The sequence below is a fragment of the Ptychodera flava genome, chromosome 7 (genome assembly GCF_041260155.1).
Source record: "Ptychodera flava strain L36383 chromosome 7, AS_Pfla_20210202, whole genome shotgun sequence".
Lineage (NCBI taxonomy): Eukaryota > Metazoa > Hemichordata > Enteropneusta > Ptychoderidae > Ptychodera > Ptychodera flava.
The window spans coordinates 4395673-4408706 of record NC_091934.1 but is presented as its reverse complement, the minus strand read 5'-3'; the positions used below and the strand labels follow the sequence as shown (position 1 = coordinate 4408706).

General features: G+C 36.4%; 1 protein-coding gene across 5 annotated transcripts in view; it reads left to right on the top strand.

Annotated features, from left to right (window-relative positions):
* LOC139136607 (nephrocystin-4-like) overlaps positions 1-13034 on the top strand; it is an 81706-nt gene that overhangs the window by 48473 nt on the left and 20199 nt on the right. For 3 of the 5 annotated variants that reach the window (XM_070704371.1, XM_070704367.1, XM_070704366.1), the window contains 12 exons: positions 275-459; positions 1445-1574; positions 2290-2517; positions 3253-3351; positions 4663-4823; positions 5386-5545; positions 6522-6808; positions 7293-7388; positions 8875-8989; positions 9781-9924; positions 10423-10524; positions 11239-11449. In XM_070704371.1, the coding sequence (XP_070560472.1) occupies positions 275-459; positions 1445-1574; positions 2290-2517; positions 3253-3351; positions 4663-4823; positions 5386-5545; positions 6522-6808; positions 7293-7388; positions 8875-8989; positions 9781-9924; positions 10423-10524; positions 11239-11449 (1918 nt within the window). Of the gene's footprint in view, positions 1-274; positions 460-1444; positions 1575-2289; positions 2518-3252; positions 3352-3954; positions 3976-4662; positions 4824-5385; positions 5546-6521; positions 6809-7292; positions 7389-8874; positions 8990-9780; positions 9925-10422; positions 10525-11238; positions 11450-13034 lie in introns of all 5 variants that reach the window. The other 2 variants (XM_070704368.1, XM_070704369.1) reach the window with 2 other exon arrangements.

Genomic DNA, 13034 nt, shown 5'->3' with positions numbered 1-13034 from the left:
TGATTGCAGTGATAAACACAATCATGAAAGTGACTTGTCAGCGGTGGTCAGTGTTGAGCAGGTAATGCCAGATGTTGTAACAAACATACAGTTACCATCACAATCATCACTACAGTGTTCTCAAAGAGGAACAAAATGGCATTTCTGTAAGTAGATGCACTGTAGAAATCTTTTTTTAATGAAAGAAATCTCCCTGATTCAAATGATCACAATGTGTCCCTGTGATAGAAGTATTTGTATGATTTAATGTGTATACTCTGTTGTCACATAATAGGATGACATCCAATCAGACACTGGTGTGGTTCAAGTGACAGAAAGACGTCTTCAAGTTGGCATACACAATGGCTGGGACTATGTACAGCCACCACAGACATACTTACTGACATCAGATGCAGTCAGTAAAGGTGGACGTGGTAGTATGAGACGAAGTAAAGGCAGACCAGCTTCTGCAGGATCCAAGTTAGTTGACAGTGTTTTACATTTATAAGAAGATTTCTCAGAATTGTCTCATTAAATTATTGGATACATATGAATATTATGATAATTGCAATCCAATATATTGTGTGATTCTCTATCCTGAGTGCTTCTTCAGTTTGGCATTTTCGTCGAATTTTACACATTTAGTGATAAACAGCTGACAAAAACAAACTTCAATGATTTGGAAATTCACTGAAAGAAATTGTGATATTTTGTCACTCAGAGTATTCACTTCATTCAACTCAAGTAAGTTTTGAGACCTCATGCACTATGATTGGATAGAAAGTTCAATAAGGTAGTTTGTCTTTTGGTTTAAAGGTTTAATGCAACAGTGTTAATACTTCTGTAACACTGTAACTACAAAACATTGAGAAAAAAGTGTCCTTCAATAATGTGCTGCATAGCAATGTAGTACAGGTTTTGTACAACTGCATATTATTCTAATTATAAAGTTTTTCTGGACAACAAAGTCCATATTCATGTATTGAAAAAACTGTTACAGATGTTAAGGATAAGAATTGTTAGATGAGTCAAACATAAAGTAGTTTGTTCCATAGCTGGACCATCTCAGACATGAAATACATGTATGTCAAATGTAAACACACAATCGTGTCGCTCATCTCAGACTCTATTAAGGTTACCTTCTCATACATGGGCATCAAAATTCTGTTAGGGATTGGTAATCTTTCAGAAATAGAAAGCTACTCTGTTTCAAAATGTCCTGCGGTCTATGGTTTTGACATAGGTGTTATTGTAGGATTGATTCTGAAATATAAATATCAAACTCCAACTGGACCTAAATTTTGCAAAAGAATGAAGTAGCAAAAAGAGTGGAGTGGCAGCTGAGTTTATCAGTCGCTGACTTGTGTAACAATACATACTGAATGACTGAATGTTGAGGCAACTATTGGCTTTTAGTAAAGTTAACAAAAAGTGAAAATTTTTATCCACTCATCCTTGTTGACAGAGAGAGCCTGAGTACAGCATTGTTACTGAAGAACAAGGTCAAGTTAGAACTGTTAGATGTTCCACTGTATGCCATTATCTTTCAATTAGAATATATGCTAAGTGTGCCATTGTCTACGACAGATAGAAAGGTAAGTCAAATCCAAACTTACATGGCAGATAATATTGTACACTTTCATCTACCTACATGTATATGCCTGATCCTCTAGAATTATCCATAAAAATCTATACCAGTTGGTATGTCCAAACCTGTGCTAATCCTTGATATTGTAAAATTGTATCTGAGGAAATATAGACAAAGAATTTAAAATTTAAATTTTTGGTCAGAAATTCTTGTTGATTGTACAGTCGTTATCACAGTGCAGTGTAGGGCCACTAAGAATCTCATTTGAAAACAGTCAATCTTCAATGCATTCAACGATGTGAAGACTGTAACAATTTGAACTAGTTTTGTCAATGAGTACTGCTATCTCAAATTACACACTGATACAGTGTAGATTGTTTGATGTACTTTCACTACCATGGTTTGACCCAAACCCATTGTTATCAACACTTAGAGTGGACCTGTTTACATGGAATAGGGGTGACCAGGTTGTTTCACTAGTTTTGGATGTAGATGCTGGAAGTAGATAGTTTTGTGCAGATATGAAAGTATGAAATCTGAATATTTAGATGGGTCATTGACCGTTGTATTGGAAGGACAGAAACGAGGATAGCCTGTCGTCATGAAGGTTAAATTGATAATGTCACAGATCTCGTAATGTTAAGAGTAAAATCAATAATCACAGTAAATAGCTCATTAAGACATGTGAATACCATCAAATATAACTGTTTCTCTGTTCTCAGCAATCAACTAGTATGAATAGAACTCAGTCTAGACAAGTGGCATTGAGATGGGCAGCTTGGACGCCATTCTCTCAAGAGGGAACATCTGAAGTGGTACTTCAGCTACAAGGAGATCCACTACCAAACCCTGATGGTGTCTTCATGTTTAAAAACCCAGAGGTTGAAATGTCAGATGTATCAGTGTCTAAAATTGCCCCAGGAAGAATTCAGTTCATGTTCAGAAGCAAGGTAAAGTCCATAACAAGTATTATCATTGGCTTCATTTAAGTCATGACAGAGGTCAAATAGCTCAAGAAATATTTGTTCAGTTTTCAGTCAGTTGTAAAGTACTGTAAGGTCTGACTACCAGTAATGTATTTCTGCTTGCTCAGCACCTGTCAAATTCCCAACTTACAAAGAAAGTTAGTCTGCTGATTACAGAAATGCTTGTTTGCAGTGTCAAAATGCAGACATTTCTGACTACCTTTTAAAATTTTACTGGACTGCCCGAAATTTTATTGTCTTTGTTTAGAGACTGTTCCTCCGTTCCTACATCCTTCCGTACCAATGTTTGTGTGTATGTATGTACCAGTATGTATGTGTGCATGTGTGTATTTATTTGTGTGTGTGTATTCATATATGTATATTTTGTATGTGTGTGTGTATTTACCGTATGTGTGTGTATGTGTACTCATCATATGTATATTTTGTATGTGTGTGTGTATTTATTCGTGTGTGTATGTCACAGAAGAAAATCAAAATGTTGGTCAACAAAACACATTGTAATCAGTTATTTATTGTGTCAGCTGAAAATGTTGCATTCACTCATAAACAAATGAATAATAGTTACAAACTTACAATTTAAAAGGGGATCACCTTAGATACAAATGAGGAAACAATCCAGTATGTTGCCGTGTGTTACATGTCAGCTTCCCTATCTCCTTGATCTTTTGTCTACACTGTACATTGGTTTGTCCTGCACAGAGAGATGGCCCTGGTTTACGACCAGAAAGTGCTGCGTCAATGAGATCAGAGAGTACTAGACAGGCTCTTGATTCTTACAGGTCAACTGCTACACATCTGGTAAGCAATATCCTGCCCTACCCTGCATGCCAAGAATGGTTTAGCCCTTGCATACATAGTTCACTGTTAACTCTACCTAACTTACAAGAAAGTAGTAATATGGCTGACTTCAGAGACAACATCATGCACATCTTGGCTTTGCAAGGTCTTCGTGATGAGGAAATATTTACAACTTAGTCACACCAGATCAATCATACAAAAATAAAGGCAATTTTTTCTTCACAATTTCAAGAAAAGAAATGTACTTTTCATTATCAAAATCTTGTTTTCTTGAACCTTTTCTGATCTGATTGACAGTTACTTTCAATGCAAACCCGAAAGATTGTGAAAATTGAATGGTATTAGATTTTACAGGAGCTTTTGTCATGGAAGGATGAAGAATTTTAATTGCCAAACCGTAACCAGTATCAGTACTACCGTACTACCAAAATAGGTGATAAAACTCTTTGACAATACATTCCATACCAGGTTAATAGTTCAAGAGTGTATGCATGAAGTCAGTTATTTTATCACTTTTTTGTATGATGCAAGAAAATTATATGAATGAAAATTGAAATATGTCCATTAATACAATGATTTCTGTATGTTTTTTTCCCATATAAGGATGATGAATTTGCAGATGAGGTATAATTTGTTGATGTTTTTATGTGTGATATGAACTAAAACATTGTGATTTGATCATATGTTGATTTCTCAACTGACATGTCCACCACCATTTATGTATACTGTTGTTTTTCATGACTTGCTCTCACAGTTGTTGTTTTAATATCGTAACATGTTTTTTTTAATTGTGCAGTCTTTATTTCTCCTCCAAATCATTTGTGTTTCATTTCGTTTGCCAGACATGTTCTTGTTGTTCTTTGTTTTACAACACGCTTGAAGTTTCCTGCACTTGATGAGTTGAATTAGCATAACACCATTACCTGTTTTGATGAACAATAAATGATGATTGTGCACCATTCCGGACATTTTAAATCGAATCTGAAAAAAAGCATTTATCATGTGAACGATATTAGAAATTCTTTCAAACAACTTGACTCATTTAAACCCCGAGTTGATAAGGCTAGGGATCGGGATTAACTAGGGTGTTCAGAAGATAATGAGGTGTTTCTGTCTTTTGTTCTTTGTTGAAATTACAATCGTTATATAAATATGTTGCTAGATTTTTAGATTAAGTCCCAACTGGGGTTTAATGAGTTTATTAAATGTGAATCCACCAGTTTTGAAATGATCGCACAGCACACCATACAAATAAAGGAAGATGACAGCTATCAGTAGCTTGTATCTAATACATGTTTTCTGTAACACAAGGAGTTACCAATGGAGGTAGGACCACAACAATACCAGACTGGTATGGATATGCACCATGAAATGAATGGTATTGAGGGAGCTGTGTTGGCTGATGGCACACCATTACCATCAGGACGTCCACCGATTTACAGCGCTAAAAGCAGTCCAAGAACTCCTAGAGCGTAAGTCAGATTGTATTTGCATATGGTGACTTCCATATGGACACGGCTTTTTTGCGCAGTTTTAAGAGTGATTATACTTTCATTAAGGTTCCAATGTTTGAAATAGAAATCTTATTCTACTCCCAACATGGTGTCAAAATGCCTAGTGTTCACCTTGCCAACATAGTCTGTATCTTGCGTCAAGAGTTTTTTTTGTTATCATACATTTCTTCATCAGTTGTCATATTTGGTAAGAAGCCCTTATTTCTGTGCTTTTGATTGCAATTCATTGAAAATAATGTAGCAAAGCCTAGAATGGCATTGTTACATTTACAGAATCATTACCTGTGAGTTAAGTATGACAAAAGTATGTTGTATTCTCTCACAGGTAATAAATAGCAAACTAGCATTGGAAAACCTTTCCCACATCATCAAAGGCACATTACCCATTAAATGCAATTTTACCAATATTATTTCTGGTCAAGTTTTTGTTTGTATTTTCCTAAAGATTAGACAAGGTCAACTGTACATGTCACCTGGCTTTCATAGCTGTCAATAAATACGTATTACCTTCATTTTACAGATACATTGGAACTCCAGGATCTACTGGACCAGTGATCGGTGTTTCATCAATGCCAACACCTCAACAACACATGTACAGCTCACAACCTATCTATTCCAGTATACAAGTTGTCCCTCCACAGATAGGTAACTTGTACCCAGTGGAAATCAAACATTTAGAGGTGAGCGCCCTCTAGAAATAAATCTAATTTATAGATTTGTAATTTGTAGAGTGTATGTCCGAAGAATTTAGTGAAATTTGTCAGGGACCACCATCAAGGAAAGTTGGTACAAAGGATGAAATTGTCATAAATACTATGTAACAGTATATGCTAGAGCATGGTGTCTAAGTTAACTGGATATAGTCGTCGGAACTGCGCCTGTGCGAGTTTCTTGTTTACAAACAATGTATTTTGTGTACGATATCAAGATGCACCTCATCATCATAGCTGCAACATTTAAATTATACGATGATAGATTATGACAGACATGTTCAAAATCACCATTGTGCCTTGGATACATTGTTGCCATGGGTCGTATGGGTCCCATACGACCTTTGAGCGCAGTTCCGACGACTATATCCCTTTAACTGTCAGATGACAAGTCCATCATTAGCATTGGAGTGGTATTGCCTTTGTGCAATTGTTCATTCAGAAAATAGAAATAGGAAACTTTATGTTTCATCAATGCTGTTGTATCAATTCCATCTAGTAGTGGCCTTTACTGAACAAAGCAAAAGGAAAGAAAAACAAATTGCTTTTTGATTCTGAAAGTTTTTTCTGATATCAGTTGTAATGTTTTACCTTTAACAGTAAAAGTTTTTACTGTTGTATTCACATAATATGCAGGACAATTCAACTGTACTTTTGGATTTATATTCTATTTGTTTGGCAACTCTCATGTGAAAAGACTTCAGGCTATCTGGCTTGTAGTTGACAGAGTATGAGTACAAATTTTGTCTGTTCCCCGGTCTGCCTCTCCTCAAATACACCAAGATGAAGTCAGCACAGAAGCCAAAGACCAAGATACTTAGTGAAAGTAGATCTACAGTTTACATAAAAATTTCAAGCTTATACTCCTTCATATATGCAGAATTATTTTAATGCACAGCTTTGATATTTGTTCCTGTGTTTAATGGAAATTTTTTATGTTTTTCAGGCAAGCACTGCTAGAAATGAAAGCCCAGATCAGCTGACAGAGTTACCTTTTACCCCAGTGCATGCTCCCATCATGCCTATGGGTCCTTCACAGCACAATGGACCATCACTAACCAGGGCAGCCTATGCCAGACTGTACCAGGCAGGATTTCCAGAAATCAGGGATCGTGATGGTGATCCTCCGGAAGTTGTTGATCCAAATGACTATGTGGCCTTTCACCCACAGAGAGAAGATGCAGACCCATTACAAGTCAATGAAATTGTTCTACAGTTTCTGGCGTTTTCAAAGTAAGTATTTGCATATACCTCACTGTATCAAAGATGATTTGACTAATTCTCACAATAGTTTACAACAAACAATAACAATTTTGCAAAATTAAGAAGAAGTCAAATTGCCACATAGTGATGTCACTTGTCACTTTTGGTTGTGAAAGATGACTGATTATTGAATAGTGCTTATCAACCATAATACTGTTTTTAATAATAAAACACCAGGTTTACTGAGTTGTTACAATGACTATTTGAAGTCATGGTTATTATTCCACTCTACTCTTGGGTAATCTGCATAAGCTGACTTTTTTGCAGTAATGTATGTTGAGTTGATTTCTGATTGAAACTCAGAGCTCAAAACAATGTGACAGACAAGACAGCCCTAACCTCCAGTTTTGTAATTTCTGAAACACCAGCAGTATTAACACCATTCTATGATTGTGTTTCAACTATATGTTCATTAACCTTTACATCTCCTTTGTCTGTATTTGCCATACAACAGGATAGTACAGTTTGAGTATCCAGACCAACCCAAGCAACACAATACTGTCTTCTTCACGTTCCAATTCTACAGATATCCTCAGGTTACAACAGAAAGGTATGAATGAATGCAAATGCTAAAATCAAAATGAATACAATCATATCACGATACTGTGGATACTTTCTACATGTTTATAATTATATCACAATTATGTTCTTGACAAAGACTTGCAGGTAAAGTCAGATTTCCAAATAAAGCTCTCAGCTTCTTTAAGCTTGCTATGTTCATATTTGGTATCCTACCCCTTACCCTCCCCCCCTCCCGCTATAAAGTAGTATAATGTAAGGACTGACCGCATAAAGTCAAACTTGTCAGTTTTTCTGAACTTGACTGAACTTAGCTTTGTTATCACTTTTTACTATTTTACATAACGTATGCGATCTAATCATGTATTTACTCATTGTGACAAACAGATGTATTATGAGGTTATCCCTCGATATCACCTCTTGGTGGGGTCGTATTGCTGCGAGTGCGGTTGTGGGCCGCATCACACTCGTCTTCGACTCGTGTGATGCGGCCCACAACCGCACGAGCAGCAATACGACCCTACCAAGAGGTGATATCGAGGGATAACCTCTTTATCATATACCTATGCCCACGTTATTGAATGAATAAATCTCGTATATTAAAATATGATACGTTTCACTGTGGTTTTTCTTGATGGACTACATTTGTTTGCGTCATCTTGCTAAGGCGGATTGATATACTAGCGTCTGACGTAATCTATCAGCTGGCTCATTGCCAATTATTTTACGGTTGAGCAGAGAAATGCTTGAACTCTGTCATCAAACATGTAGGATATCTACCGAATCGATACGGTACATGCAAGTGTTGTGTTTGGTATTATTTTCCAGACCGCATTTACCATGAATACACGATATTTTTGAAAGTTGTGCTTTTGAATTTGCCGGTCCTCCGACATGTCCGAATTGCTTGTCGTCTGCGCGTCTGTGCTTATGCACGGACGGAACAGCTGGTCTGTCATTGATCTGTCAGTGCCCGTACGGTGATGATGCTCTGCTCTTTAATTTGTTCAAATTGGTAGCACTACAAGCAGGTTAATCCGATATCGACACATGTGTTTTATTTAGATACCCCGCATTTCCCTATGCCTCAAAACCCTGCTTCTTTTGGAGATCGGACATGATATCGTAGTCAAAGTCAAAATTATAGACGGGCACCATAGTTTGTTTTGATTAGGGCGCCACCATGTAAGTAGTCCGGTATGCAAATCAACAGGTCGTATCAGGCTTTGTTATGTAAATCAACAGGTCGTATCACTTTTTCATATGCAAATATTCAATTGAATGAGAGAAAGACGCGCTGATCATTCCTTTCATATGCAAATCAACAAGGCGTATCACTTTATTGACATGCAAATCAACATGATAAATCATGTCACTGAACTCAGTACAGACACAATACAGGGCATAGGTATATGATATAATCAGTTAACAGCTATACGTACATGTTTGATTTAGATCCCATAGACATACAAAACATCTTCAATTCACTACAGCTACTTTCAATCTATTTGCCACAGGTTGTACCTTGGTGAGGTTGAGGGCATTCTTTCCTCTGATCCAAGTTCATTACCATGCATTCTGAAAAAATTGAACAAAAATGGTAGTGTGGCAGATGGGACACCTGGTGTTACTGTAAGTAGATCAAAATCATCAAAATTTGATGTTAACCTCAATGTGACATGATATGAGTTTTAAAGAAGGAACTAGCATTCTATGAGAAAATCTTCTTTTGATTCCGAAGGATACGTTATTGAGTTTTGCGTACCTTTCAGCTAACAAAATTGTTATTTCTACTGTTGATAGCACAGTTTAAATGGTTCAGGCATTTTAAATTCCTCATGTTAAAGGGACAACATCACTGAAATAATTGTAGCTTTGCAAACCCCTGCGTCATACACAAATAATATGCATCATTTCTTACATGAGTGCCAAACACAATTATTATACTAAAATGTAAGTAAAAGGAGCTCATTGATACATTTACGGTAAACACCAGAAATTTTGTCAACGGTTACTTTACCTTTTCTGTGTGTGTCTGTAAGTGTAGTTGAAGTCATACTTGTATTGTGCTGATCACACTGTCAGTGTGTTTTACTGTGTAGCCCTTGTAATCAACATTACAACTTTGACAAAATTAGTGATCAAAGATCATAGCATTTTGCAACGTCTAGGCCTTAACGTCTTGACAAATAAAAGCTCAAAGAGAGCAATTTGTCTGCTTAATTATCTTTAATAGGTCAACTGTCATCCACAAAAATTAATTGCTTCCTTTATCTTGACATTAGTTTTCTGTTCACAAATTCAATAGCAACTCTTGTATTGCTATCTTTGATATCCTGCGTAATCTGAATGTATTCTTCTTGTCATTTGTGACAGGGCCATGTAGGAGCTTATTAAATGTATGTTTTTGGTTTGTTGTGTAGATGAAGTACAGAATAGACCCAGCTTACATGAAACCAGAAGAAGGTCGTTTATTTGTACGGCATCTATATCAGCAGACTTTACACATTGATGTCTGGGACGGAGATTCACTCTTACTGATCGGATCCTGTGCTGTTCCTCTCAAGGTAAGATTAAAAGATTTAGAACACTGAATTTCAATACAAAACATTGTAATTTCAATTTACTTTTGGTGTCTGTAGCTTTCAACATCCATTTGCTTCTATATGAACCGACTTTAATGTGGAGGCAAGATTGTACCAATGTTTGACATTGACAGGGTGAAGTGTGAGTGATGAAGATAACCTCTATTATACACATCTTTTGTGTTTTGATATCATCATGTTTACCTAAATTTCTATCAGACAACTTTAAAGATGGATCATTATTATTCAAACTGAAATGAAGGATCCAATTCTAAAAACTGATTTGCCAAAAATTACAAACATGCTCATCTAGAATTATGTATCAAATGTGCTTTTGATCAATTCTGTATAAACTACGCTCTGCAATATATACCATATAGTTTGAAGAAAGATAACTTACAGTACAAGACAAGTTTTCATTACATTTTGTTCTGGTAAACAAAATATCATTGAAATGTACCATCTGAATAATTCCCATAGAATCTGTTAAGAAATGGCAGAGACGCTGTTCAAGTAACTCAGGAATTAGATGTCATCACAACAGAGTACACTGAAGATTCACCAGCCCTGACAGGGGATATGGTAAGTCACAGGTCATATATTACCACACGTCAAATATTGGCTATACCGGAAATCTCCGCACCTATTATTTAACCAAATCTTTTGCCTGACTTAATGATATTGATTCACAAATTACCAAGTCTCAACTTATTTATTTTCAATCAAGCCAGCATCATATATTTGGTTTTGCTGTTTTGGTGATGATAGCACAGTGCTTTTGGAAACAGTTTTGTGGAAGTGGCAGTGTGGATCAGTTTTTCTGTGATTTTACATCAATGTCATTATTTTCTATTGGTTTGTGAGATTTCTTTATAAATGTCATTTTTGATCAGTTTTTGCCTAAATTCATGATAGGACAGTACCTGTCTCATTCAGTTTACAGGAATATGTATTTGACAGTAGAATTGGTAAAATACTAAGATTAATGATCTTGTTGTTATGGTAAGTTTGAAGCGCATTGAAAGTTTTGATCAGTTAAATAATTGATATTGTCAGTAATAACCTGTATTCTATTACGGTACACTTGTATGCAGTGACATGAGTACAAAGCACCCTAATCTTGTCAGTCCCAATATCCTGTACAGAAGTTCACAATCACCTTTGATAACAATGACTTTGGGCCAAACCATTGCAGTGAAAAGGTTGAATCAACCCCAAATCGATTGATACTAATTCAGCATACTGACACACACAACACTTACCATCTTGCATTCATCTCTTCAATTCTGTCTTCAGACTAGAGGAGGCAGCGTTAGGCCTGTTGGCGTGACAACCATTCTGAAAGGCAGGCTTCATCTTCGCATGGCAAACATAGGTTATCCAATGGATATGAAGATGATCAAACCAGGATCAGGACCAAGACAGGCACCAAAGGTTGTGTTACAGGAAGATGGAAGTGGTGCATTCCTTGGGGGCAGTCTTCATGTCACTCCACAGAAACCCAAAGGTTGGTAGAAATATCCACCATTATCATTGCACTGTAACCTCATGGGCTTCTGTCGCAATATTCAGTATGTACCATTGTTGCTGACAGTTTGGCATGTGCAATTCTCTTGTAGTTGCAATGCAATGTAAATTCAAATGAGTATTAACAATCCCAGAACTGCTTTTGTTCCCATTTGATATTGTTGGCTTTCATCAAGCAAAACCATTCTGTGCAGCATTTCATGAAACACCTGTTAATGCATTATTTCTGCCATCATCATGATCACTGGAAATTTTAAGTCATTATCAGATGACATTTTGTCGAATGACAATATCCATGTCTGAATCCAACATCAACATTTCTGATAGCAAGGGTACTTTCACTTGGCAATACACTACTGTGTACATTTCCAACCAAGATTACCCAATCAGTGTTTTCTCCAGCTTTGCGCATTTAGGAAGGAACACTTTTAACATTGGTTGAAATATGTTCCAATGAAGTTCCAGCCAAAGGCTGATATTAATGGGCAACTTCAACACTAAATGCATAAATAATTTCCTAAATTTCCCTCCATTCACTAGTAAAAATCAAAATGGTCAGCCTGCAATACCTTGTCAATGATATGCACAGAGCTGTAGAGGCCAAACAAAACTACACGTTCAGGTTTATCATCTTGCAAGTGCGCCCTCAACGGTCATGTGGCTGTTCCAAATAAAAACATACAGCTTCAGGTTGTATAGTTATTCATTACAACGTGCATGTCATTTAATATAGTGATTGAGGAGATGAACTTTTATTTGTATCAGCCAGTTTGTCAACACTGTCATAACCAGACTCAAAATTATCAGGCACAATTTATTGTCCGGTAAAGGGAGCAATTGTCACCCCTGAAACCTCTTTCAAAGTTGAAAACTGAGTACAACAGTCAGGGACTAACATAATCACACACCATGGTGCAAACAATGCCCAGTAGATATGAAAAATTCAAAGTCCTTGAATTTTAACACCTATGGAAAGTCCTTGACAAAAACCTGGCAAGTGAATTGAGTCCTGGAAAATTACTGAGCCATCCACAAGTTTTGAAAGTCATGAAATGATCGGTCATGAAACCATGAAAACTATATGTAAATTGATATATAAAAATTATGTAAATCTTAAATATGATACCCGGAAAATGTTTTTGTTTACCTCAAAAAGTCCTCTGACTGAAAGTCATTGAAAGACCTTGAATTTTAAAGGGATACAGTCGTCAGAACTGCGCTCAAAGTTCGTATGGGACCCAGACGACCAATGGCACCACTGTATCCATAGTATGATGGTGATTGATGAAAGTTAAAACATGTCTGTCATAATCTACATCATATATTTAAATGCTGCAGCTATGATGATGAGGTGCATCTAGATATCGTGCATAAATACATTGTTTGTAAACAAGAAACTCACACAGACTATTTCCCTTTATGTGACTATGAGTATATGCACCCTGTGTTACGGCCAGATCAGGTCACAAATGTCATGGTGTATAAAGAGGTTCTATTTGCAGACCATCATGTCAACTTAACCCTTTCACCCCCAGTTCCCTGTATACAGGTCCAACTTTACCATA